We start from the raw sequence: 26,637 nt of genomic DNA, 5'->3' as shown, positions 1-26,637 counted from the left end.
GAGGAATGGAAGAGGGAATATTAGAGACGATTGGCAATTGCGTGTGTGTCATTCTTTAACTGAGAAATGTGAATTGTGACACAGGTGAGTGTGTGTATGAGTGCGAGTGCGAGTGTGAGTGTGTGTGTGTGTATACTGGATGTCGACGTGAGCATGAGGGAGTGAGGAAGTGTACACCGAATTGAAATGAATGTCACACTCTGTGCTTCTAACTGTTATGAGCACTGGATTGATCAATAGTTTTATTTGATCAGTGTCAAGCCAATATCGACCATAACACTGTCCAGAGGGTAACACTACACTCGCGTCCAATTCAATCACACTCAAATTAGACAGGTCCAAATTGATGACTCAGAAATATGTAGTAACCTCTTCTTCTTATAGTTTTCATACTAATTTACACTATTGTGATCAGTAGAATCTATAATCTCCATGTCTCTGACAGTATTCTCTTCGCTTTGTCCTCCCTCAGCTCCAGAAAGGCCCCATCCAACTGCCCCCGCTGCGCCTATCCCCCACCCTCTCCGACCGGCAGCAGGAGCAGTCCATCAATCTGAGGCCCAGCGAGGTGCGTCAGGCCCAGCCTCGACCCGGGGCCGACGTGGAGCCTACCACAGGACCTGACCCGTCCCAGCAGGGCCTGCAGCAGCGCAGGGACTCTGAGCCAAGAGAGATCAGAGGCATCCTGAGGAAGAGCGCCTCTGGAGGACCAGTATGGGACCGAGACAGAGACACTATGTGGGAGAACAGACAGCGGGACCAGAACGGAGGAGAGGAGAGGGGCAACGAGGTGGAGGAGAGGAGGGCAGAAAGACATGATAATGTACCAGTGCCTTGTAGAGAGAGACCAGCCTCCTCTGCCCCCTGGAGACAGAGGAACAGAAACAGGAGGGAGACGGTGGCCGTGTGTGGCCCAGCCAGTCACCCCCAGGAGGAGAGGCCTTCCCTGGCTGAACAGAAAAAGCAGATGGACCCCCCTGGGAACACCTCTGGGAGAGACAGGTACACAACTAACACAGAGCCAACATACAGGCCTTTTAAATTATGTGTTTTTGTGTGAACGTTGTGACCCTGAGCGTGTATTGACATTTGTGTGCTACAGGAGGGATCTCTATTGCTGAGTGTCATGGAAGGTTTGTCTTTGTGTTTTTAGGTGTGTATGTGTGTGTGTGTGTGTGATTGCGAGCATGAGCACGAGAGAGAGATTTGCATGGCTATTTTTTAGACCTCCCCTCTGCCTCTGTGCAGGCTGTCAGATGCTTCCAGGGAGGAGGAAGAGGAGGAGAGGGGGGGCAGGGTGAGAAGAGACACTCCTCCCAGACAACACGTCCAGGTGACCTTGGCGGACCAGAGGAAGGTAAGACAAGCGGCCATCTTACTGGACCTCGCTTTAGTCTAAACACACAGACACACCTCAGTCAGAGCAGGCAGCTACTGGGAATGGTGGGCAGTGGATAGATGCTGACATCACTGTTTTGCATTGGAAATCTCACACGGACTGAGCTCATGTGTTTTGGAGCCAGTTGGTTGGCTGTTTATAGTTGATTTGGGTCTGCACTTGTGTTTAGCGTTTTGAATATGTTGGCTCAGAATTACAGTGGGGCAAATCCAGTCTTAGCCTGGAAAGCAGAGCAGCGGACAGCTGTGGACATATCATTCTCAGTCAGATAGATAGATAGATCCACAGGAGGCTCCCAGACAATCCCTAGTCCCCAGGGTCTGTGATACTATGGCTTGGCCCCTCTGTAACACTCCACACCAGCCCAGCCCAGAGTAAAGGCTCTGGCTTCCACTTGTAATCTCTAATCCTCTGGGTGGCTGTCTGGAACCAGTGGGTTTAGTGTAACCTGTCAGTCAGGGAAAGAGGGGAGGATGAGGGTCACCAGGGGGATAGATCACAGGGGAGATGGCCTGGATTTGGGAAGCATTTTAAAAGAGGGAATGCTGTCCGCACACTGCCCAGAAATGATATCGAAATAGTATATTTATTTAGAATAAGGTGAAAAAGTAAAAAGGTGTGGAGTGCGTGGCCAGTTAGGAGGAGCTGTCCTTTCTGTTCTTGAAGGTAGAACAGATATGTTGTGTGGGCTGGTTCAGAAAGCAGAGTGCTTAATATGAGAGTTTGTTCAAGTTTTGCCATTCCACTGAAACCAAAAGAGCATCATAATATCATAGCACCTTTACACCAGCCCCATACCTTACTATGGTTTGTGTTTAACATCATAGCACCTTTACACCAGCCCCATATCTTAATATGGTTTGTGTTTAACATCATAGTACCTCTACACCAGCCCCATATCTTAACATGGTTTGTGTTTAATATCATAGCACCTTTACACCAGCCCCATATCTTAATATGGTTTGTGTTTAACATCATAGCACCTTTACACCAGCCCCATACCTTACTATGGTTTGTGTTTAACATCATAGCACCTCTACACCAGCCCCATACCTTACTATGGTTTGTGTTTAATATCATAGCACCTCTACACCAGCCCCATATCTTACTATGGTTTGTGTTTAACATCATAGCACCTTTACACCAGCCCCATATCTTACTATGGTTTGTGTTTAACATCATAGTACCTCTACACCAGCCCTATACCTTAATATGGTTTGTGTTTAATATCATAGCACCTTTACACCAGCCCCATATCTTACTATGGTTTGTGTTTAATATCATAGCACCTTTACACCAGCCCCATATCTTACTATGGTTTGTGTTTAATATCATAGTGCCTCTACACCAGCCCTATACCTTAATATGGTTTGTGTTTAATATCATAGTGCCTCTACACCAGCCCTATACCTTAATATGGTTTGTGTTTAATATCATAGCACCTTTACACAAGCCCTATACCTTAATATGGTTTGTGTTTAATATCATAGCACCTTTACACCAGCCCCATATCTTACTATGGTTTGTGTTTAATATCATAGTACCTCTACACCAGCCCTATACCTTAATATGGTTTGTGTTTAATATCATAGCACCTTTACACCAGCCCCATATCTTACTATGGTTTGTGTTTAATATCATAGCACCTTTACACCAGCCCTATACCTTAATATGGTTTGTGTTTAATATCATAGCACCTTTACACCAGCCCCATATCTTACTATGGTTTGTGTTTAATATCATAGCACCTTTACACCAGCCCCATATCGTACTATGGTTTGTGTTTAACATCATAGCACCTTTACACCAGCCCTATACCTTAATATGGTTTGTGTTTAATATCATAGCACCTTTACACCAGCCCTATATCTTACTATGGTTTGTGTTTAATATCATAGCACCTTTACACCAGCCCTATACCTTTCTATGTATTCAATCACTGAGAGCTACCTTGCTTTACTTAGATATGGGTGCAGCTTCTACAGGTGCTAATGCCCAGGAATGGGCTGAATGGCTCTGAATGACATGGAATGATAACAGATAGACTGAGAGGCTTCCATGAACACCCTCTTGACCCCATTAGGCCCCCTTAGCTGGACAGTGTTGACAGTTCTCTGGGTTGTGTGTGTGTGTATGTGTGTGTGTGTGTGTGTGTGTGTGTGTGTGTGTGTGTGTGTGTGTGTGTGTGTGTGTGTGTGTGTGTGTGTGTGTGAGAGCTCTCCATACATTTTCTCATCTCTCTTCACCCTCTCTTTTTCCTGTTTGCCATCTCTTTTCACCTGCTCGCTCCTCTCACACTCTTTTTGTCTTGGCTTTCCTGACCACACCCCCTCTCTGCTCCTGTAGGAAGGCATTGAGATCTCCCATGATGCACCAGTCGTCAACCCTCAGTGCTGGGTAAGCGGAGTACTGGCTCTGTGGCACCCGATTCCCTACATAGTGCACCCTATTGCCTACCAACCTCTGTGTTTAGTTATTTGAACCTAACTTATTACCCTGGTTTGTTGACTATGCTGCTAGTCCAAATCATATCAAATCTATTCTATTCTGTTCTACCCAATCCGGGGCTTATTCCTTTATCCTCCTCCCCTCCTTCCCTCCTCTCAGGTTCCTGTCTTTTCCTCTGTCTATTCTAACAGTACACCTCAATATGTCATGTGCTACAATCAGGTGAGTGTGTGTGTGTGCAAGCACACGTTCAGGTGTGTGAGTGTGAAGTGTGTCCATTGCACGCCATTGCCCTCAATAGTCCTACTTAAATGTACTTGTTTGAGTGCTGTGATTTGAGTTGTGTTGATACTGCAGCGGAACATGTTGACGTAGTTCCCCTTCATATATCCTGTTTTCTCTCCCTCCTCAGACCAGCTCTTCCTATGAGGCCCAGGAGGTCTCCTCTCCTACCCAGGTCCGCTCTCAGCCCCAATGGAGACAGAAGGTGACACATACACACACAAAAAAAACACACACACACACACACATACTGGTAGGTGTTACTGTATGGTATCTGATCCCGGTCTCTGCCCATGCAGCAGACTAGACCAGTAGAAGCGGAGGAGCTGCCACAGGCGTCGGTGGCTGAGCGCATGAGAACCCTACAGGAGAGTGAGGAGCAGTGGAAGACCGGAGGGAGAGGAGCCGCCAACGACTCAGCCCAGTACACTGTGGCTGGACGCATGGCGAAAAGAGGTGAGGTTTCCCTCTTTCTCCTTTTCTCTGTCTCTTTCTCTCGTTCTCTCTCTCTCCCTCACTCAGACCTGTGTGGGATTGTCCCATTGCAGGTTTGGTGACCCCTGTATCAGACATAGACGAGACCCCTCCATCTCACACTAAGAGACCATCCACAGGAGCCACAGCAACAGCATGCCCATATGAAGGTAAACATACCCCATCCACAAAAGAGAACAGATGTTTGTGTCTGGTTTGTGATTGTAGATCCTCCTCCCTGACCTCTGGTTCTCCTCTCAACAGAGATCTCCAGTCACCCTGGGATGGAGGTGGAAGAGGACACAAAGCTGGACAAACTGGATTCCATTGTGGACAGGCTGAATAGTACGTCTTATCATCTATTCTAGGATGATTTGTCCAAACCTCAGATTAAGAGAGGAAGTCTATCCACTAGTGTCTATTGTCTCACTTCCTGTGTTTTTTCTCAGTGATGCTTTGAGTATCCTAATGAAGTAGAATACCTGTAACTTCTCTCATGTTGTCCCCCTCTCCTCCCCCAGCCGCTCCCCAGGACACGCCCCTGGAGGTGACCTCAGTGGGGGTGGAGGAGGTCATGACCCCTGATGACCAGGAGACGTGTGGTGGTTTCTACAGGGAGGTGTCTCCCCACTCACCCTCTGCCCTCCTTGCTGGAGCTGCCACTGGAACGGACCCAGAACAGGACCTAAGTGCCCTTTGTCAGACCAACACACCCATGTGAGTTTGTTTATTTGTGTGTGTGTGTGGGGGGTGGTGTATGTGGTTGTGTGGTTGTGTGTATGTGTTTACATGTACACTTCTATCTAAATGTATGAGTGTGTTCATTGCCTGTGTTTGTGTCTTAATGCCTCTTTGTGTGTGTGTGTGTGTGTGTGTGTGTGTGCAGGCTGACATCAGAAGTAGCGCAGCACAGGCGGTCGGTGCGTCCGTTCCGTAGGACCCAGGGCTCCCGGAACCCTCTGCGTGCTCTGGCGGCCCGCGATGACATCAGACAGGACTTCATGGGAGAGAGAGTCACCATGGCTACCGTGAACACTAACAGGACACAAGTGGAGAAGAGTGAGTGATGTTAACATATACCAGAGAGATATCTCTCTCTTGCTCCCTCTCTCTTTCTCTATATATTTTTCTCGCTATCTCAGTATTTTTCTCTCTCTCTCTCTCTCTCTCTCTCTCTCGCTCTCTCTATCTCTCTGTCTCTCTCTCTTTCTCTCTCTCTCTCTTTTCTTTCATCAATCTTCTTAAATACTGTTTACGACTTTCTCATCTCTGATCTCTTTGTCTCATGTCTGTCCTGAACTCTAGCAGGTCTGGCCAGTACAGAGGACTTCAGTAACGTCCACCTGCGTGATGTCACTTCCACAGAATCAGTGGGGAACAGCAACAACCTGCCCATCAGCAACCTCATGCTCATTCACATCAAAGGTCAGTACAGATTGTGTGTGTGTGTGCGTGCATATGATTGCGTTTATGAGTGTGCATGCGTGTGTGGATACAAACTCTCTATTCAACATGTGTGTGTGTGTGTGTGTCTCCTACGGTGCCAGGTTGGCATCATGTGCAAGTGCGTCTGGTGGAGCCCACAGCCAGGTCTCTGAACAGTGGAGACTGCTTCCTGCTGGTCACACCCACTCACTGCATCCTCTGGAGCGGCGAGTTCGCCAACACCACAGAGAAAGCCAAGGTACGACTTCCACACGACACACACATTGTATCACATACTGACTGGCTACTCTCTAGCCACTAACTAGATCCCTGGGTTGTATTGCTCATGAGAGATTCCTGTTGGGCGTCTTATTCATCTGTAATTCAAACTATATATGACTTTTGAATAATACCATTGAAGTCCATTTAACATTCTGCAGGTAAACACAATGTGAAACCACTGATTCATGTCAGTTGTAACTGGTGATGATGTTTGCTTGTCTTCTGCTGTCTCTGTCCAGGCGTCAGAGCTGGCATCGTTGATCCAGACACAGGGGGACCTGGGCTGCCTGGCCTGTGGGGTCATCCACCTGGAGGAGGGGGTCAATACTGACAACAGCCTGGCCTCTGACTTCTGGAACCTTCTGGGAGGAAAGACACAATACAGAGGTCAGACTAGAACTAGGCACCAACCACTCTGTCACTCACTCAGTAGACAAAACCATAAGAACTGTACAAACTATGTGAACATCCTATTAAAACAACCAGAACACCCTTTTAGGTAAGTCAGTCAGTCAGTCAATCAGTCAGTAAACTAAGTCAGTCAGTCAGTCAGTCAGTAAACTAAGTCAGTCAGTCAGTCAGTCAGTCAGTCAGTCAGTCAGTCAGTCAGTCAGTAAACTAAGTCAGTCAGTCAGTCAGTACACTAAGTCAGTCAGTCAGTAAGCTAAGTTAGTCAGTCAGTCAGTAAACTAAGTCAGTCCAGTCAGTCAGTCAGTCAGTAAACAAAGTTAGTCCAGTCAGTCAGTCAGTCAGCCAGTAAACAGTTAGTCAAACAGTCAGTAAACTAAATAATTAAGTAAGTCAATCAGTCAGTAAGTAAGTAAGTCAGTCAGTAAGTAAACCAAGTCAGTCAGTCAGTAAGTAAGAAACCAAGAACGTAAGTATGCAAGCAACCAGTACGTGACCATTTGCATCTGTCTTTGTGTACTGTATGTGTGATCGTATATGTGTGTGTTCCCTGTAGGGGCGGGAGCCCCAGAAGAGGATGAGCTTTATGAGAGTGGGGTGGTGGAGTCTAACTGTTTGTACAGGCTGGTGGAGAACAGACTGGTGCCTCATGAGCAGGCCTGGGCAGCCATCCCTACTGTCTCCCTGCTGGGATCCACTGAGGTCAGTCCCTCCCTGGATCCCCCTGTGTGTTTCTGTGGCTTCTCAGCCATTGCTGCCTTGGTGATACATATCAATCAATGAGTTTTAACTCAATACAAAGATTATTAACTGGAATGCCATCTGTCAACTCTTGTGTGGTTTTCAACACTACAGATAGAATCTGATCTCTGAATGGTTCTCTCTCTCTGCCTCTGTCTCTCTGTCTCTGCCTCTGTCTCTCTGTCTCTGTCTCTCTCTCTGTCTCTGTTTGTTCCCCTGTCTCTCTACCAGGCCCTGGTGTTTGACTTTGGCAGCGAGGTGTACCTGTGGCATGGGAAGGATGTTGCCCCTGGCGACAGGAGTGTGGCTGTACAGCTGGCCCAGCAGGTGTGGGGTGGTCCCTACGACTATAGCAACTGTAGGGTCAACCCACTGGACCCCACACACTGCAACCCCAGCATACAGCCGTAGGTACACACCACACAGGCGCTTACATAGTAAAATACCTAATTTGAATACATACTGTTGTGTTCATTGATACACTATGTGTGTGATTTGTGTACAGGCAAGGTGAAAGACGACCCAGCTGGGCCCTGTTTGGCTGTGTCTCTGAGCACAAGGAGACAGCCCTCTTCAGGGAGAAGTTTCTGGACTGGGCTGCAGATAAGGAGGAGACCGCTGCAATGGTGGTAGAGGAGGCGCAGGTTAGTTAGAGAAAGATTAAATCAAATTGTATTTGTCACATGCGCTAAATACAACAGCTGTAGACCTTACCGTGAAATGCTTACTTACAAGGAATTAACCAACATAATGTTTGAAGAAAAATAGGAGTTAAGAAAATGTTTACTAAATGAACTAAAGTAAAAATAAAATAAAAGCAACAATAAAATACTAATAACGAGGCTATATACAGGGGATACCGGTCCCGAGTCAATGTGCAAAACACATGACTCAAATCCAAATAGGACCCATCCTGTACAGATTCAGAGTGACTGTGAGAAAGATGCCTGGTCTTCTTTGACTGTATTTCTCCTCGCCCTTCCTCTCTCTACTGTGTCTCTCTGTGCAGACTGCCATGCCAGTGGGGCCCCAGCAGAGTCCCCTGCCCCAGCAGCAGATAGAGTGTGTGTCTCTGTGTGCGTGTGATGCCAAGGCACTGGTGGCAGGGCAGGGGGTGGCGCTGCCAGGGGACGGGGTGGTCCCCACAGTCCTGGAGGGGGTGGACGTTCAAAGGGGGCATGGGGTCGTACCCCTGGAGGACGGGCGGCAGGTGGAACTGAGCACTGTTGCCGTGGATACCTGGCACATTCAGGAGTTTGAGGACAGCGAGGCCCAGCTGGAGAGCCCAGGGCAGCTGCATGAAGGAGACACATACCTGGTCCGCTGGACCTATACTCTCAGCCCAGCGTATGAAAGCGGGCAGCCTGGGAGGGAGTGCTCTGCTGTCTTCATCTGGCAGGGCCGGCACTCCAGTATCAATGGGCGAGGCGCGTCTGCACTCAGGAGTCATGAGGGAACACAGGTGGGTGGTTCTTCCAATTAAAATCTTAAACCACCCATAGCCTCAGTTAAAACCATAGAATCACATATAGGACATGCAAATTGACGTACCTTGTCCGCTGGGCAATCTGGCTTTCGAGCTGGTCACGGGTGCACCTCAGCCACGCTCAAGGTACTAATCGATATCATAACCGCCATCGATAAAAGACAGTACTGTGTAGCCGTCTTCATCGACCTGGCCAAGGCTTTCGACTCTGCCAATCACCGTATTCTTATCGGCAGACTCAACAGCCTTGGTTTCTCAAATGACTGCCTCGCCTGGTTCACCAACTACTTCTCAGACATAGTTCAGTGTGTCAAATCGGAGGGCCTGTTGTCCGGACCTCTGGCAGTTTCTATGGGGGTGCCACAGGGTTCAATTCTCGGGCCGACTCTTTTCTCTGTATATATCAACGATGTCGCTCTTGCTGTGGGTGATTCCCTTATCCACCTCTACGCAGACAACACCGTTCTGTATACATCTGGCCCTTCTTTGGGCACTGTGTTAACAAACCTCGAAACGAGCTTCAATACCATACAACACTCCTCCCGTGGCCTCCAACTGCTCTTAAATGCTAGTAAAACCAAATGCATGTTCTTCAACTGATTGCTGCCCGCACCTGCCCGCCCATCTAGCATCACTACTCGGGGCGGTTTTGACTTAGAATATGTGGACAACTACAAATATCTAGGTATCTGGCTAGACTGTAAACTCTCCTTCCAGACTCATATTAAACATCTCCAATCCAAAATTAAATCTAGAATCGGCTTCCTATTTCGCAACAAAGCCTCCTTCACTCACGCTGCCAAACATACCCTCGTAAAACTGACTATCCTACCGATCCTCGACTTCGGCAATGTCATTTACAAAATAGCTTCCAATATTCCACTCAGCAAACTGGATGCAGTCTATCACAGTGCCATCCGTTTTGTCACCAAAGCCCCATATACCACCCACCACTGCGACCTGTATGTTCTCGTTGGCTGGCCCTCGCTTCATAATCGACGCCAAACTCACTGGCTCCAGGTCATCTATAAGCTTATGCTAGGTGAAGCTCCGCCTTATCTCATCTCACTGGTCACGACAACAACACCCACCCGTAGCACGCGCTCCAGCAGGTATATCTCACTGGTCATCCCCAAAGCCAACACCTCCTTTGGCTGCCTTTCCTTCCAGTTCTCTGCTGCCAATGACTGGAACGAATTGCAAAAATCGCTGAAGCTGGAGACTTATATTTCCCTCAGTAAGTTTAAACATCAGCTATCTGAGCAGCTAACCGATCGCTGCAGCTGTACATAGCCCATCTGTATATAGCCCACCCAATCTACCTACCTCATCCCCATATTGTTTTTATATACTTTTCTGCTCTTTTGCACACCAGTATTTCTACTTGCACATCACCATCTGCTCATCTATCACTCCAGTGTTAATTTTCTAAATTCTAATTACTTCGCTACTATGGCCTATTTATTGCCTTACCTCCTCACGCCATTTGTACACACTGTATATAGACTTTCCTTTTTTTCTATTGTGTTATTGACTGTACGCTTGTTTATTCCATGTGTAACTCTGTGTTGTTGTTTGTGTCGCACTACTTTGCTTTATCTTGGCCAGGTCGCAGTTGTAAACGAGAACTTGTTCTCAACTAGCCTACCTGGTTAAATAAAGGTTAAATAAAATGTTTAAAAAAAATACAAATTATAGGATGTCTATGGTTAAACCTGCCTAGCATTTCAGAGGCCTGAGTTGAACCAGTGTTATTCCTGAGAAGGATGCCTTTGGTTGTTGAGTACAGTAGCCTCTCTGACTGATGTTTCTACCTGTGTTGTTGTTGTTGTCCTGTTGAAGGTGATGGTGCCTCAGGGGCAGGAGCCTCCGTGTTTCCTTCAGCTCTTCCAGGGAGGTCTGGTCATCCACAAAGGCTGCCGAGCGGACACCACCAACAACACAGGTGGGATATTACCTTGGCTTTGCCTCCTCTGATTTAGGTGGTGTGTGTGTCTGGTTGTGTGTCTATGTGTTCTGCATAGATGTGTGTTCCTAACTGCACTCTCTCTGTGTCCTGTAGGGGTCTGGCGTCTGTTCTGTGTGCGTGGGGAGCTGCCGGAGGAGGCCAGTCTGTTGGAGGTGGACTGTAGCTGTGGCGGCCTGCGCTCCCGAGGTTCTCTCATACTGCTCAACAGTCAACAGGGGGCGCTCTACCTGTGGCATGGCTGTAAGGTCCACGCCAGCTCCCGGGAGGCGGGCAAGAGGGCTGTGGTGCGACTCACTCAGATGTAAGTCTCCCTTCATGGATGTGTGATTGTGCTTCTGTATGTATTAATTTGCTGGAATGCAAACAGTATTAATACGTGGTTATGTGTGCTTTCTGCTGTCTGTGTGTTAGGTGCCCTCCAGAACTGGGCCTCAGCAGTGATAGCACTTCGAGGGTGCAGGAAGTGGAGGAAGGGGCGGAGCCTGTGGAGTTCTGGAACGCTATTGGGCAGCAGGACAGGAAGACCTATGACTGCATGCTACAAGGTACTGAACACACCTCTCAGCTCCTGTTCATACCTGAACAAAACACACCTCTCAGCTCCTGTTCATACCTGAACAAAACACACCTCTCAGCTCCTGTTCATACCTGAACAAAACACACCTCTCAGCTCCTGTTCATACCTGAACAAAACACACCTCTCAGCTCCTGTTCATACCTGAACAAAACACACCTCTCAGCTCCTGTTCATACCTGAACAAAACACACCTTCACATACAGTGCCGTGAAAAAGTACTTGCCCCCTTTCTAATTTTCTCTATTTCTGATACTGAATGTTATAAGATCTTCAACCAAAATCTAGTATTAGATAAAGGGAACCTGAGTGAACAAATAACACAACAATGACATAGTTATGCAACACCCAATGCCCCTGTGTGAAAAAGTCATTGCCCTCTTACACTCAATAACTGGTTTTGCCACATTTAGCTGCAATGACTGCAACCAAATACTTCCTGTAGTTGTTGATCAGTCTCTCACATCGCTGTGGAGGAACTTTGGCCCATTCTTCCATGCAGAACTGCTGAAACTCAGCAATATTTGTGGGTTTTCAAGCATGAACTGCTCATTTCAAGTCCTGCCACAACATCTCAATTGGGATTCGGTCTGGACTAGGCAATTCCAAGACGTAGAAAATGTGTCGCTTTTTAGCCATTTTCATGTAGACTTGCTTATGTGTTTTGGTGCTGTGTGTTGTTATCGCTCATCTGCGCTTCAGCTTCAGCTCACCGACAGATGGCCTGAGATTCTCATGTAGAATTCTCTGATACAGAGCAGAATTCCTCCAGGACCTGAGTTAGCAAAGCATCCCCAAACCATCACACTACCACCACCATGCATGACCTTTGGTATGAGGTTCTTACTGTGGAATGCAGTGTTTGGTTTTAGCCAGACATAATGGGATCCACGTCGTCCAAAAAGTTAGACTTTTGAATCATCTGTCCGTAAAACATTCTTCCAAGAGTCTTGATGATCATCCAGGTGCTTCCAGGTGCTTTTTAGCAAAATGTTGTCAACATTTTGGATGACATTTGTATTTTGTGTTTTATTAGGGATCCCAATACTCTTCCTGGGGTCCAAAGCACCCACATGACATATACAACCAAATATAAAACAGTGAACTATGTTTGTACTGAATGAGCTAAAGATCAAACAGAACATCATATAACATCCCTACACCACCACATATCCACAACACAAAATGTTCAATACCACCACACAACAATATCACAATATCACACAACAGTCCCCGCTGTTCCAAGAGGTGTATTTTTATCTGTACCTGCTTTTTAAATCTTATTCCACTGCTTGCATCAGTTACCTGATGTGGAGTAGAGTTCCATGTAGTCATGGCTCTATGTAGACACGTATCAGAGAATTCTACAGGAGGTCAGGCCATCCATCTGTGAGCTGAAGCTGAAGCACAGCTGGGTCATGCAGCAAGACAATGATCCAAAACACACAATCAAGTCTACACGAAAATGGCTAAAAAGCAACAAATTTGAAGTTTTGAAATGACCAAAGTCCAGACCTAATCCCAATTGAGATGTTGTGGCAGGACTTGAAACGAGTAGTCCATGCTTGAAAACCCACAAACGTTGCTGAGTTAAACCAGTTCTGCATGCAAAAGTGGGCCAAATTTCCTCCACAGCGATGTGAGAGACTGATCAACAACTACAGGAAGTATTTGGTTGCAGTCATTGCAGCTAAAGGTGGCACAACCAGTTATTGAGTGTAAGGGGGCAATGACTTTTTCACACAGGGGAATTGGATGTTGCATTTCTTTGTTAATTAAATAAAATAAGTATACATTTTTTTTGTTATTTGTAAACTCAGGTTCCTTTTATATAATATTAGGTTTTGATTGAAGATCTGATAACATTCAATACTAAAAATATGCAAAAGTAGAGAAAATTACAAAGGGGAAAAGTACTTTTTCACGGCACTGTATTTAACTGTATTTTGCCAGCAGCATATCACCCTGCATACCACTACTGGCTTGCTTCTGAAGCTAAGCAGGGTTGGTCCTGGTCAGTCCCTGGATGGGAGACCAGATGCTGCTGGAAGTGGTGTTGGAAGGCCAGTAGGAGGCACTCTTTCCTCTGGTCTAAAAAATATCCCAATGCCCCAGGGCAGTGATTGGGGACACTGCCCTGTGTAGGGTGCCGTCTTTCGGATGGGACGTTAAACGGGTGTCCTGACTCTCTGAGGTCATTAAAGATCCCATGGCACTTATCGTAAGAGTAGGGGTGTTAACCCCGGTGTCCTGGCTAAATTCCCAATCTGGCCCTCAAACCATCATGGTCACCTAATAATCCCCAGTTTACAATTGGCTCTTTCATCCCCCTCCTCTCCCCTGTAACTATTCCCCAGGTCGTTGCTGCAAATGAGAACGTGTTCTCAGTCAACTTACCTGGTAAAATAACGGTAAATAAATAAATAAATAAATAACAGAATACCTGAAAGCTCAGAATAACCTGAACAAATATCCCAGTCTTCTTTTTAAACAAACACACAGATGACTAATGTAAGAAGGTATACACCAGCTGAACTTGACTGAGTGCTGGAAGGTTGAGAGGTTGATGTGATGAGATGCTGTGTGTTGTTATCTCTCAGATCCAGGGAAGTATAACTTCACGCCACGCCTCTTCCATCTGAGCGCCCGTTCCGGAACCTTCCAGGGGGAGGAGCTGCAGAGCCCTGCACGGTTGCCAGGGGTTGTCATGGCGATGCCCTTTGTCCAGGAGAGCCTGTACTTTGTGCCACAGCCAGGTGAGTGTCCGCTCAAAGCCCAAACACACACATGTATGCATGCACGCACTCATAAACACAACTTCCATTGTTATCACGAGGACTTGAGGTACAAAACACTCACCTAATATCCCTCGTTTTCTTTCCCTTTCTCACTGTTTCTCTCTCTCTCCCTCTCACTCACTCTCTCTCTCTCTCTGTCTCTCTTTCTCCCTCTCTCTCTCTTATCCCTCTCCAGCCCTGTTCCTGCTGGATAACTGTATGGAGCTGTATCTGTGGCAGGCAGGTGAGCCTGAGGACAGTCAGACCGCTGGCTCAGCCTGTATCCGCTGGGCTAATGAGAGGAGGTGTGCCATGCAGACAGTGCTCCAGTACTGCAAAGGTGAGAGCATGTAGACAAAGCAAGGCAGCAAATAGAAGAGTTGATTCATTTTATTTTTTATTTTACCTTTTATTTATACAGGTTTTTCTCATTGAGATAACATCTCTTTTCCAAGAGAGACCTGGTCCAATAGCAGCAGGGGGAACAACGTTTCAGATAAAACAACTTACCTAACACAACATTAAACAAAATTATAAACACACATACAGTACAACAAAAACATCTTACTTGACTAAAAACAGCTGTCCTAAAGACAATTACACTCTTCAATGACATATACCATATATCAAGTGTTTAAACTCCACCAACGAAACAAGATCATCAAATTTTAAAATGTTCAGGAGAGAATTCCAGGACCACGGAGATAAGTAACTAAAACTATTTCTACCATGACCTGTTCTAATTTTTGGTACTGTTAGAAGCAAATGAGAATGGGACCGTAATTGAAATCTATTTACTGACCTGACTAAAAAAGAACAGGGATAAAATGGAATTTTACCCAATATGGCCTTATAAATCAGTGTATACCAGTGTTTAAGCCTACGCAAGGTCAATGACGACCAGCCAACAGCGCTGTAGAGATCACAATGATGTGTTAGACGTTTTTGATTTGTAATGAACCTGAGGGCTGCATGATACACTGAATCAAGTGCTCTCAGGGTAGTGGTTGAGGCCTGCATATATATACAGTATAACATTACAAAAATCTAAAACTGCCAGTAATGTTCATCATACCAGCTCATTCCTGGTCTCAAAAGAAAAACAAGCGTTATGCCGGTAATAGAAACCTATTCTCAGCTTGAGCTTCCTTATCAAGTTCTCTACATGCACAGTGAAGCTCAGCTTATAATCAACCCACACACCCAAATATTTGTACACTTTAACTTGCTCTATAGTATGTTCAGCCAATGTAGCAATTACATGATTAGTAACATGCCTGGCATTTGAAAATGCCATGCATTTTGTTTTACCAGAATTTAGAACCAGCTTTAAATCATACAGATTCTGATGTTAAATGCTCTTTGGGCATTTTCAAAAGCTAAAGATAAACTACTACCACTTGAATAAAGAACAGTATCATCTGCATACAAATTAACATCCGCTGTTTCAATAAGATCCCCAATGTTGTTGATATACAAAATGAACAACAGTGGGCCCAAAATAGAACCTTGCGGAACACCTGAGCACACCTCTATGGACTCAGATTTACAACCATCTGTCATTACACATTGTGTACGATTTGATAGGTAATTTATAAACCCTTTCTAGAGCATGACCAGTAATTCCACAACATTTTAGCCTTTGCACTAACACAGCATGGTCCACAGTGTCAAAAGCCTTCGACAAATCAATAAAGACAGACACACAATGTAACTTCTTATCAAGAGCACAGAGGATGTCATTTAAAACCTTCAATGTTGCTGAAACAGTGCTGTGGCCAGACCTAAAACCTGATTGCATTCCATTTAAGATGTTGTTTTCTTGGAAGTAGGCCTTTAGCTGCCTACTAACTAAGGGCTCCAGTACCTTTGACAGTACAGCCAGTTTTGATATGGGTCGATAGTTGTCAAGTAGCGAAGGATCTCCACCTTTCAGGAGAGGCAGTACAAAAGCAGATTTCCATAACTTGGGGATTTCCTTATCATCAAGCGTGAGGTTAAAAATACATGTTAAGGGGGGAGCAATGATGTCTGCAGCTAGGTGCAGGAAGCGGGGGTCTAGTTCATCAGGGCCAGGGGATTTTTTCAGGGCTTTACACACTTCTGAAACAGAAGGATGAAAAGGAGAACCTGGTGAAGTAGTGCACAGGGGTCTCAGGTAAATTCATAGGGCTCAATTATACCTTTGACCTTTTCAAATAAACTGCCTGCATCTAAAAAATGCTGATTCAACGCTTTCAGAATGGAGGTTCTCTCAGTTACAATCTGTGTGTCTACCAACAATTGTTTGGGAAGCTGTGTATCTTTTTTGCACTCCAAACCTTTCACTACATTCCAGAATTTGGATGGATCATTTAAATTATGTGAAGTAGATTTCAGGTAGTGGTCCGCTTTCAATTTACGGATCATAGCCACACCCACATTTAGAAGACGTTTAAAAGCCATCCAATCATCTGTCAGACCAGTCTCTTTTGCTTTAGCCCACATAGCATTTAGTTCCCTTATGATTTTTGTAAGTTCCTTAGTAAACCAAGGGTTCTCTCTGCCCTTAATCCTGAATTTAAAAAAAGGGGCCTATTGCATACATCCTGGAATGCGTTGTGGAAGTAAGAAAAGGCTAGTTCAACATCAGGGATGAATTCATTCTATTCCATTCAATGCTAGATACATCATGTACAAAACCTTGATTGTTTAGATCAGGGGTACCCTATGAGGTCCAGAGTACTGCTGGTAATTGCACCCACCTGGTGTCCTAGGTCCAAATCAGTCCTTGATTAGAGGGGAAGAATAAGTTTAAAAAAGCAGTGGAACTGACTTCGAGGTCCAGATTTTAATCTGAGGTGTTTAGATGGTTGGAGTGTGTCGGGGATATGCTGTAGTTGGGGGTTAAGTTGTTCTGTGCTTCTCTGACGGTTTGGGGTGTGCTGGCGGTGTTTTAGAGAGGAACCCGAGGCGCCCTCTTCAGGCCTACCTCATCCAGGACGGAGTAGAACCCCTCACCTTCACCAACGTTTTCCCTCGCTGGGAGAAGAGACCCACACCCACCACACAGGTACTATTTGTCCTCCTCTTCATAATCATTTTCATGATCAATAATAGCATCTGTACGCATCAGTAGGATCATCAGTGTTAACTTCACAACAGCAGTAAACACAGTTCAGTATTATCTGGTTGGGCAAAGGCTGTCGTGTCATAGCAACACCACAGTCTTTGTCTTTCAAAGTCAGGTATGTTTTAGATTTATATATGCTGCCTTGTGAACGATGTTGTCCAGGGGGAGGCCGGGAGGGTCAAGCTGACCTTGGTGCAGGACGCCCTGGCCCAGCTCAGTAAGACCCAGTACCCCCTAGAGGAGCTGCTGCAGACCCCTCTGCCCGAGGGAGTGGACCCCCAGCGCCTGGAGATATACCTCTCCGACAACGACTTCCAGGTTGACACACAAACACGCTAGTCCTGTGTGGCTCAGTTGGTAGAGCATGACCCTTGCAACATCACGATAATGGGTTTGATTCCCACTGGGCCCACTCATATGAAAGTGTATGCACAAACTATGTATGCACACTTTGGATACATTTGTCTGCTGCATGTTTCGTACAGTATTATGACGTTATATTAAACAGAGTGCAGCTACACCTGACAGCCACTAGGGCGCACCACTAACGTCTTAATGATATGGCCAATTGAAACATCTTCTTGTGGTAGTCTCAGATGATAAAAACAATGTGACATATGTAGGTTTCTATGTGAATATTTCACAAAGCGTTCATCCCTAAGACCAGTGGGTGCTTGCTTTTCTCCAGTATTCTCCAGTATCTGAAGTAATGTCTGTTTGTTTATATGTTTCAGACTATTTTGAAGATGAAGAGAGATGAGTATGACTCCCTCCCAAACTGGAAACAAATCAGCCTGAAAAAAAGCAAAGGACTCTATTGAAAACCTAAACAAACACAACAAGATCCCATTTTATTTATGTCAACATATCCTGAGGAGAAAATGTTTTTGTATTTTCTATTTTTAAGAGAATGCTATTTTCTGGTCAGGTGATGACAAATCGTGTACAGTGTTTTCTTAGTAGCTGTATTTAAGTTGTATTTGTGTGTCTTCTTTAAGTATGGTGCTTTAGGGCCTTGTTCGTTCTCAGCCACTCGCTCTCGCTTGCAGAGAGACAAGACTGCCTATACCTTCAAACAGAAGGACAACCATCCGTATCCCCAATCAATCAACTGGATCCATTTTCTTATTCCTAGAGTTTACATGAGTGTGCGGTTTTCTTACTGACTGTGGATTCCCTCAGAAATGTTAACTAAAAAGAAGACGAAACAGAATTACACATTTTCCTATGAAACTTTAATTTACCTGTACAAATCAATGGAGGAAAAAAAGAGAAAGGTGAAAAGGGCAGGATATAAGGTAACATCACTAACGGACGGTGGGTGGGGAGGAGAAAACACAGGAGAGCTTACATACAAAAGCAATCAATTGTAATAAACAATGGAAACCAGGAAAATAAAGGCGTGGCCACTTTCTTCATGTTTCATCTCAATCAATATCGTTCCATCACAGAGCTCTGCTTATCTGATGTAGGCTGCAGTTATACTGGCAGTCTTCTCTTAGGCGGAATTTCAGAGCTTGAATTATATCAGAGCTTGAATTATATCAGAGCTTGAATTATTTCAGAGCTTGAATTATTTCAGAGCTTGAATTACAAGAAGGACAACGGCACAAAAGGCATATCTTCTCAGAAAGACAGAAGTGAAAAAACACCTGATTTGTCTCTAAGCTTGACCGAGTGTTTAACAATATAGTTTTGCCTATAAACTCTAATGTGTGTGTGTACAGTCTCCACGCTGTCTCGTTGCGTAAGTGTGTGTATCACCGTGTACAGTTGCTCCTTAGGTTAGCAGTGTGGGAACTCTGTTACGGTTGCTCTGTAAGCTTGAGTGTGTGGTGCAGTGTTCGCAGCTCTGTGAGCTGTGTTAGGGCTGGGCAGTGTGTGTGTAAAGCTGGCTTATACTGTGATTACTGCTCTTGGGTTTCAAGTTCAAGCTACGGTATTAGGCATGCATGGAGAGGCAGCTAGCAATGCTCCAATAACATCGCACCACCGGTCAACAAAAAGCCGCCCAACACCTTCAGCTGGTAGGGAGGCTTGTCTTGACTCCGGGTTCTAAGTAGCAGTGTATTGCTCTAAGTAGCAGTGTATTGCTCTGAGTAAGAGTGTATTGCTCTAAGTAGCAGTGTATTGCTCTAAGTAGCAGTGTATTGCTCTGAGTAAGAGTATATTGCTCTAAGTAAGAGTGTATTGTTCTGAGTAGCAGTGTATTGCTCTGAGTAGCCGTGTATTGCTCTGAGTAGCAGTGTATTGCTCTGAGTAAGAGTGTATTGCTCTGAGTAAGAGTATTGCTCTGAGTAAGAGTGTATTGCTCTAAGTAAGAGTGTATTGCTCTGAGTAGCAGTGTATTGCTCTAAGTAAGAGTGTATTGTTCTGAGTATCAGTGTATTGCTCTGAGTAGCAGTGTATTGCTCTGAGTAAGAGTATTGCTCTAAGTAGCAGTGTATTGCTCTGAGTAGCAGTGTATTGCTCTAAGTAAGAGTATTTTGCTCTGAGTATCAGTGTATTGCTCTAAGTAAGAGTGTATTGTTCTGAGTAAGAGTGTATTGCTCTAAATAAGAGTGTATTGCTCTGAGTAGGTGTGCATGTATTTCCCAGGCCTTTGGTCCTATTGGGTGTTTTCCCCCACATGGATTAGTTGACTAAATTTAAGCTTCCATGTGACTGTGCACTCCTAACGGGGTGGATTATAGCTCACCGCTGGGAGATGGAAGACACCCAGGAATGAATATCAAGGGGGCAGTCATCCATGGCAACAACTACACACAAGCCTGTCTCAATGAGCTCTCCACTTACAATACAATCTGAGAGTGTAACATAAAATCTATATAAATCCTAATCATAACATACAGTATGGTTATACATAACTATATACAAAACCAGAAACATGGTAAAAGTCAAAGGATCAAGAGCAAAATAGCACAAGGATCTAGCAACCCATCCTTTTCTAAAACCAGCTCTTTTCTATTATCTAGCAACCCATCTGTATGTAAATCAGCACAGAACAACAGTGGGAAAGAGCATTGGGAATGTGTCGAGTTTTTTTATTGTGTGTTTATCAAGCATTGTGTATGCGTGAGAATGTGCCCGAGATGTGCATTAATGTGTCCATTTGTATGATGTATAGAGAAGGAGTGTATGTGCCTGCTTGCCAATGTCTATGTGAATGTATGCGTGCATGTGTGTATGTACATGTCTGTGTGTTCTAGATAGCCTGCTCTCTCTGCACGTCTATTCCAGGTAGACTCCGTTCCGGTTCAGACGCTAGCGCCGCCTCCCGCAGCACCACCATGTGATCCTCAGCGGCGTGCAGTGATTGGTCGATCCAGTCCATGCTGCCAGACATGTGACAGGCGTTGCGTGTCACCAGCACCAGGTGACTGACTGACAGGAGGAGGGCGGTGGCCCTGAGGGGACAAAATAGACAAAGGACATTTAGAATTTCTCCATCAGAGACCTCTTATCATATGAGTTCCATCAGCAGAACTATGGTCTATATTGTCTATTTTCCCAGCTATCTTTGTCCCCTCAAACCATTATAAATGATGTAATCTAACAAAAGCAAACTTTGTTAGGTACCTGGCATCAAGAAGTATGGGGTCCAGTGGAGGGTACATTGACCGCACAACGTCATCCACCCTACAGACACACACGGGACGATGGGAGGTCATGAAGGACGTAGCGCGGTCAGATAATTGAAGGGTTATGTGATAGCACTGTATAACCTGACAGTTACCTCGGACTGATGCGTTTAGCCACAGTGATGATGTCACTGAGGCTGGCTGGGGCTTTCACCTTAGCGCCTGAGCCCATTGTCATGGCAACCAGCTTTTCAGTCAGGGTGTGGCAGATCTGCCAGTGGAGAGAGTGTGTAAATAGCATTGAGTTAGATCGTAATGAAAACGATGTATTCATGCAGGGTGTACAGCACACAGACATTACCTTTAAGATGGAGATACAATGTGAAACCAATCCACTGTTAGAGAAAGAGAGAAAAGCTGTAAATAAGGGTTAATTTTTTGTATGATCATGTCAGAGATCTATCACTTATTTGAACTTGATGATGTTATGACCATGTTAAAGTTATTACTCTGGTAACCACGGAAGGCTATATACAGTATACGAATAGCTACAACAGCTGGCCTGATCTACTCCTGGCACATGTCAGTGTCACATGGCAGACGTACGAGGCGTCCTCGATCCAGTCCTCGTTCTCCAGGATGGCCTCGATGTGAGGGTTGGTGATGACCACGTCGTCCAACTCCAGCTCAGACGGCTCACTCTGGGTCTCCATGGCACCGATCAGGTCAACATTGGGTCTGTGGGGAAGCAGAGAAGTTCTGATGAAGGGAAGAGAGAGAGAGTGTGTGAGAGAGAAAGGGAGGGAATGTGTATTGAGTAGGTGTGTGAGAGGGAGGGAATGTATTCTGAATAGAAGCGTGTGTGTGTATGAAAGAGAGGGAACGCGAGCGAGAGAGTGAGACAGAGAAATATTACTGGCTCTAGAACTTTGCCCCTGTATGTTGACTTAGTATTAATCCTGTGTATCGTTTTGACCTTAGTGCTGTGAAGTCGCTCTGTTCAATCCATAGACTTATAGCTTCAAACCAGCAGGTCAGTCCATTGGGCCTGGGTAAGAGTGGGACACAGTTGAATCAGCTATATCCAGGACCCCTTACCACCACCTAATGCATTGTAGGGCCTAGGCCACATACCCCATCACTAGGGCCAAGAGTTTTCCTTGTCTGGACAAACTCAGGGCACTACCCATAACCACCCAAAATGCCACTATCTCCTCCCTCCCCCTCCCCCTCCCAGATGAAGCTAGCTAGGCATACTAGGCACGGCTAGGAGTAAGGCCCTAACCCTGACGACCCAAGATGCCACTGTTCCCTCTCTCCCCTCCCAGATGTATTGTATGTGGCTAGTAGGTATACTAGGCACTGACTTGGAGTTGAAGTGGTGCAGCAGGTGGTGGGGGTGGCAGTAGCGGTGTCGACACACCACCACCAGGGCAATGAAGGAGGCTAGGAAGATGGTGGCCAGCACCCCAATGGCCACGATCACCACCGTCTCCATGGTGACGACGGGTCCCAGGGCGTCGGCAGTCGGCAACAGGGAGAGAGAAAGTGGTTCTGACCAGGGTTCTGGTTGTCTGGGCTTGGTGGTTATGGCTGGTCGCTCATCTGTGGAGGAGTTGGTCATTAGTGGTTGGTAGTTTAGTAGTTACAGACAGTTGATTCATAGACGTATGGTTACATCTTAAAGACGCTTTAGCTGAGAAGCCATCTGAAAACGAACATACTTCAACTTCCATTTCGACCATGTGCAACTACGTAGTTGGATACAGCCTACTTCACAAACCACAGAGAACATGCCCTGTGACTTGGCCACTAAATATGAAACACCTCCGAAAACAAACAAAACTCAGATCTTTATCTGAACTCATAGAAAGCTATCAGTGGACAAGCCCTTTGTGTTTGCTTCGTTTACTGTAGCAGAGTACATACTGTCCATTCATATAACACAGTTAGTTGATCACAACATCTGAATCTCAACGTAAAATAATATAATCATACATTATAGGAAGATATTAACATATTAGTGAATGTTTGTTTCCCCGGTGCAACCACATCGTACAAGAAACCCATGATGAATGATGTGAATGCTTTATAACCTATTTCAGATCCAAACCAGAGTTTCTCAAAAGCTTTTAATCAGAGTTATGTGAGCTGTTTACGGAGTACTGTGAGTGTAAGTGTCTTTGGTATCTGACATACTTTATGACTAGCTGTTCAGGATCCAAATATGCACACAGCAAAAGAAACAATATCCTTTCAAAAGAAACAATATCTGTTGTCTACCCTCTTACCCTTTTGGGGTTCTCAGGTCCTAGTTGTGCGAATCTGGAATGTACGTCTGATGGTCTTACCACAGTGAGTAGTTTTCACACAGGATGTGTCAAACAAAGACTACACAAAATACAGTACCTGTCCTCTGCCTAGTGTAGTCACTCATTAACCTAACCTTGCCCTACCTGGGAGCCCAATGTGTGCGTGTGAGTCTCACTACTACTATAAGAGGCCATGAGCAGAAAGACAAAATGACTTCTGTTACAGCATAATAGCTTTGTAATGAGTTGGCACTCATACAGTGGAGAGACAGCATTGAAACACAGTTTTTGTGCAGTCACTATGGGCAACGGAATTACCGAATTACAACATTCCCAACCAGCATTTTAATCCAGATGATTATATGAGATTCCGCTTTGGAATGTTGTAATTCTTTAAGCAGATTAATTTGCAGCACACTGGCCGAATCATACAGTTCTTTCGCCGCTCTCTTTCAATCAATCATTTCGGACTCCTTTTCTGTTCAAAGGCCAACGGTCACTTTAAAGCCTGTTGGTTTCAGAGGCACTCACTCAGGGTGGAGTTTTGACTGGTTTCTCCACACGTTTCTATTGCAAAAAGATGATTTGATAGACAGATGACTGTTTTATTCTGTAATTTTGGGCAGATCCATTGGACCAAACACTATTTATTAACCCGACCAGCCCTACCAGCCTATAGTGTGTCATGCGTAACATTGTAGTACTTCCATTTAAAACATCCTTCAACCATCTGACCAAAGAATATCCTGCGGTCACCATCTTTGATTCGTATGTAGTGAGACACAGTAGACTAGAGCCTGGAGACATTTTGTAGGCTTAATGTAAACATCTCTGTGCCCCCTCACGGGGGGCCACATTCTGTTCCAGATTGCAGTTCCCACCCCCCCAAATTCACTACACCAACAATGTTGATGATGGAATAGTGAGAAAGTGTGCATCCAGTCATTTGAGGAATATCTGCAATGTGAGACCAAGCTCTTTAAAAACAAAGATTTGCCTGAATCGAGTTGAATTTCCAACTACAGATCATTCATGGAACAATGTTCTGCAAAGAAAGCAACAGAGCCTCATCTCATCATCTCCGATCTTTGAAATAATACATGTTTGAAATGAATACATAATTAATGATACATAGATATCTCTATTCACTAGTCAGAGTTACAGTTTCCCAGTTGTGTTGTGGTTAATGAACTTCCTACATATCAGAACTGCATTTGCAATATTTGCAGAGTTGTTAGGTCAGTGAACCCCAAATAACCCCACAAATCATTATTGTTCCTCAAGGAACAGTTCAGATTTCATAGAGTAATTCAATTAATTCCCCCCAACCTAATATAATTCACACGTGCATCATCCTATTATGAATACGGAAAGTAAACTAAACACACCTATCATAAATGTGTTAGAGAATAATAGACTTACCTATACATTTAGTCCGTTTTCTTGAATTATAGCTTTGAGAAACAAAGCACCTTTTCCTCTAGGCGAGCATGGAGATGGCACCGACCGCTCCAAACCGGGAACGCGCACAGGCCATACGTGAACGGCTCAGCACTGAGCAGGCAGCCGGTGAGTGAGTAGTGATGGAAGTTCGCCTAACTTTGCAAGAGCGAATTCAAATTAGCAGTGCCGTGCATGAGCAAATGATTACGGTTACGCGCGCACAAGAATGTATGGTCTGCTTGCTGAAATACTTTGTTTGTAACCGGCTAAGAAATAGGCCTAGTTTATTTATACAGGGTTTATAGACATGCACACGATTTAACCTGTAAATCTTCCCGTAGCCAGGGTTTTGTAATAATAAAAAAACGTTTCTAATCAGAGATATGTAGTTTATATCTGAGACTTTATTATGTGACATCAGCCAGGCTAATTTCACGTGGATTCTGATTAAACTATAGAAAGGAACTTCGTTGTAACCAGACTGTCATCGAACCCACGGGCCCGTCAGAGGTGATAAATAATTAGGGTTATAGTTTATTGTTAGCCTACCTTTTTGACGTTATTGACGAAGCTCTGACCAATAGGCCTTCAGTGCTAGGCCTAACTTGTAAGACCGATTAATACGCTGTATACAGCCTATTAGCAACAGAGAGGTATAGTATATTATCATAACATTCATTTGTTTGGAAAAATGTTTGATAAATCTAGAATGCATGCGTTTTTTCTTTTACCATTTCCGATATAGGCCATTAATAAAAAATGCAACATTTAGCAGATCTTCAAAAACCCGCTAGATGGCGTGCCAGTCCATCAGATCTCGGAAGTCTACATCTTTTGGAGGACTGAAAGGTAAGCTTTTTATAAAAATAAAAATCATTAGCTAAATGGAGGGGAGCGTGTCAGTCAATATAGTCGTAACATTATGGCTAGGATTACACACTCCCTGAATCAATTATCAAATCAAATACATGCAAGCCATAGGTTCAATGGTTGAAGACTCCTTCAAACCCTTGCTTTCAGGTATCAAGTAGGGGCACTGAGGGTGCTGCAGCACCTCCTGAAAATTCTTAATAAAAAAATAAATATATGAATAGTTTTATTTAGTAATGCACTGGGCCTTTAATAATCCTCTATTAGTGGACGATATATCGTCTGCAGCACCAGCGAGGGCAAAAAGATTAGTCCCCGCCCCATTGGAGGAAAAATGTACTGCACCCCCAAGCCCAAATTACTTCCTGCGGCTACACCTAAAGTCCATTGAGACAAGAAAAATAGTGTAATGAACAGTCAGACAGCCCTCTGTAGCTCAGTTGGTAGAGCAGGTATCATCAACTGATTTTTACTTGAGCGGATGGTCAGTTGGCCGGAACATAATTACAAATAATTTGTAGACTGCAAATTGACCGCAAGAAGCCCAAACAGATGTAATATTTGGCTAAAATAGAATCATTTCAAACCTTGCTTACATTTGTATATGTGTAACAGTTTAACTTTAGTCTGTCCCCTCGCCCCAACCCGGGACCCTCTGCACACATCAACAACTGACACCCACGAAGCATCGTTACCCATCGCTCCACAAAGGCCGCGGCCCTTGCAGAGCAAGGGGAACAACTACTTCAAGGTCTCAAAGCGAGTGACGTAACTGATTGAAACGCTATTAGCGCACACAACCGCTAACTAGCTAGCCATTTCACATCCGTTACACTCACCCCCTTTTCGACCTCCTCCTTTTCCGCAGCAACCAGTGATCCGGGTCAACAGCATCAATGTAACAGTTTAACTTTACGGCATCCCCTCGCCGCGAACCAGGGACCCTCTGCACACATCAACAACAGTCACCCACGAAGCGTCGTTACCCATCGCTCCACAAAGGCCGCGGCTAGTTCAGCTAATAGCCCGCTACGAGTGTATCTTCTCGCGGAAC

The 26,637-nt window shown here is 45.0% G+C and overlaps 2 protein-coding genes across 9 annotated transcripts in view; one reads left to right on the top strand and one right to left on the bottom strand.

Annotated features, from left to right (window-relative positions):
- The window catches only part of LOC129829052 (supervillin-like), a 32,592-nt gene extending 13,802 nt beyond the window's left edge, over positions 1 to 18,790 (top strand). For 3 of the 6 annotated variants that reach the window (XM_055890518.1, XM_055890511.1, XM_055890543.1), the window contains 25 exons: positions 473 to 1,002; positions 1,249 to 1,357; positions 3,746 to 3,796; positions 4,007 to 4,069; positions 4,260 to 4,334; positions 4,429 to 4,585; positions 4,678 to 4,773; positions 4,868 to 4,948; positions 5,125 to 5,320; positions 5,490 to 5,662; positions 5,909 to 6,028; positions 6,151 to 6,287; positions 6,550 to 6,697; positions 7,275 to 7,420; positions 7,691 to 7,866; positions 7,965 to 8,103; positions 8,469 to 8,921; positions 10,788 to 10,890; positions 11,008 to 11,215; positions 11,326 to 11,459; positions 14,089 to 14,244; positions 14,462 to 14,605; positions 17,205 to 17,317; positions 17,540 to 17,695; positions 18,112 to 18,790. In XM_055890518.1, the coding sequence (XP_055746493.1) occupies positions 473 to 1,002; positions 1,249 to 1,357; positions 3,746 to 3,796; positions 4,007 to 4,069; positions 4,260 to 4,334; positions 4,429 to 4,585; positions 4,678 to 4,773; positions 4,868 to 4,948; positions 5,125 to 5,320; positions 5,490 to 5,662; positions 5,909 to 6,028; positions 6,151 to 6,287; positions 6,550 to 6,697; positions 7,275 to 7,420; positions 7,691 to 7,866; positions 7,965 to 8,103; positions 8,469 to 8,921; positions 10,788 to 10,890; positions 11,008 to 11,215; positions 11,326 to 11,459; positions 14,089 to 14,244; positions 14,462 to 14,605; positions 17,205 to 17,317; positions 17,540 to 17,695; positions 18,112 to 18,198 (3,951 nt within the window). In that variant the 3' untranslated portion in view covers positions 18,199 to 18,790. The remainder of the gene's footprint in view (positions 1 to 472; positions 1,003 to 1,248; positions 1,358 to 3,745; positions 3,797 to 4,006; positions 4,070 to 4,259; positions 4,335 to 4,428; positions 4,586 to 4,677; positions 4,774 to 4,867; positions 4,949 to 5,124; positions 5,321 to 5,489; positions 5,663 to 5,908; positions 6,029 to 6,150; positions 6,288 to 6,549; positions 6,698 to 7,274; positions 7,421 to 7,690; positions 7,867 to 7,964; positions 8,104 to 8,468; positions 8,922 to 10,787; positions 10,891 to 11,007; positions 11,216 to 11,325; positions 11,460 to 14,088; positions 14,245 to 14,461; positions 14,606 to 17,204; positions 17,318 to 17,539; positions 17,696 to 18,111) is intronic. The other 3 variants (XM_055890552.1, XM_055890528.1, XM_055890536.1) reach the window with 2 other exon arrangements.
- LOC129829081 (transmembrane protein 98-like) lies at positions 18,591 to 24,919 on the bottom strand. Of its 3 annotated transcripts, none has more exons than XM_055890563.1 (8): positions 24,693 to 24,919; positions 22,326 to 22,563; positions 21,935 to 22,006; positions 21,565 to 21,696; positions 21,320 to 21,353; positions 21,114 to 21,229; positions 20,957 to 21,016; positions 18,591 to 20,784 (listed from the first exon to the last, which is right to left on the bottom strand). In XM_055890563.1, the coding sequence occupies exons 2-8, from the start codon at positions 22,454 to 22,456 to the stop codon at positions 20,583 to 20,585; spliced, it is 747 nt and encodes a 248-aa protein (XP_055746538.1). In that variant the 5' UTR covers positions 22,457 to 22,563; positions 24,693 to 24,919; the 3' UTR covers positions 18,591 to 20,582. The 3 variants fall into 3 exon arrangements, with proteins under 3 accessions (XP_055746538.1, XP_055746544.1, XP_055746553.1); XM_055890569.1 differs by lacking the exon at positions 24,693 to 24,919 and adding an exon at positions 23,250 to 23,499; XM_055890578.1 differs by lacking the exon at positions 21,935 to 22,006 and having other exon boundaries at positions 24,693 to 24,901.
- Positions 24,920 to 26,637: the final 1,718 nt, after the last annotated feature.

This window comes from Salvelinus fontinalis, chromosome 2 (assembly GCF_029448725.1).
Source record: "Salvelinus fontinalis isolate EN_2023a chromosome 2, ASM2944872v1, whole genome shotgun sequence".
Lineage (NCBI taxonomy): Eukaryota > Metazoa > Chordata > Actinopteri > Salmoniformes > Salmonidae > Salvelinus > Salvelinus fontinalis.
The sequence above is the reverse complement of the archived record's forward strand: the minus strand, read 5'-3'. Positions and strand labels throughout refer to the sequence as shown.

Coding starts and splice junctions, on each gene's coding strand:
- LOC129829081 (XM_055890563.1), bottom strand. CDS start 22,456: ATGGAGACGGTGGTGATCGTGGCCATTGGGGTGCTGGCCACCATCTTC. Junction 22,007..22,325: donor CTGCACCACTTCAACTCCAA/GTCAGTGCCTAG, acceptor ACTCTTACCCAG/GCCCAATGGACTGACCTGCT. Junction 21,354..21,564: donor GACTGGATCGAGGACGCCTC/GTACGTCTGCCA, acceptor TTTCTCTAACAG/TGGATTGGTTTCACATTGTA.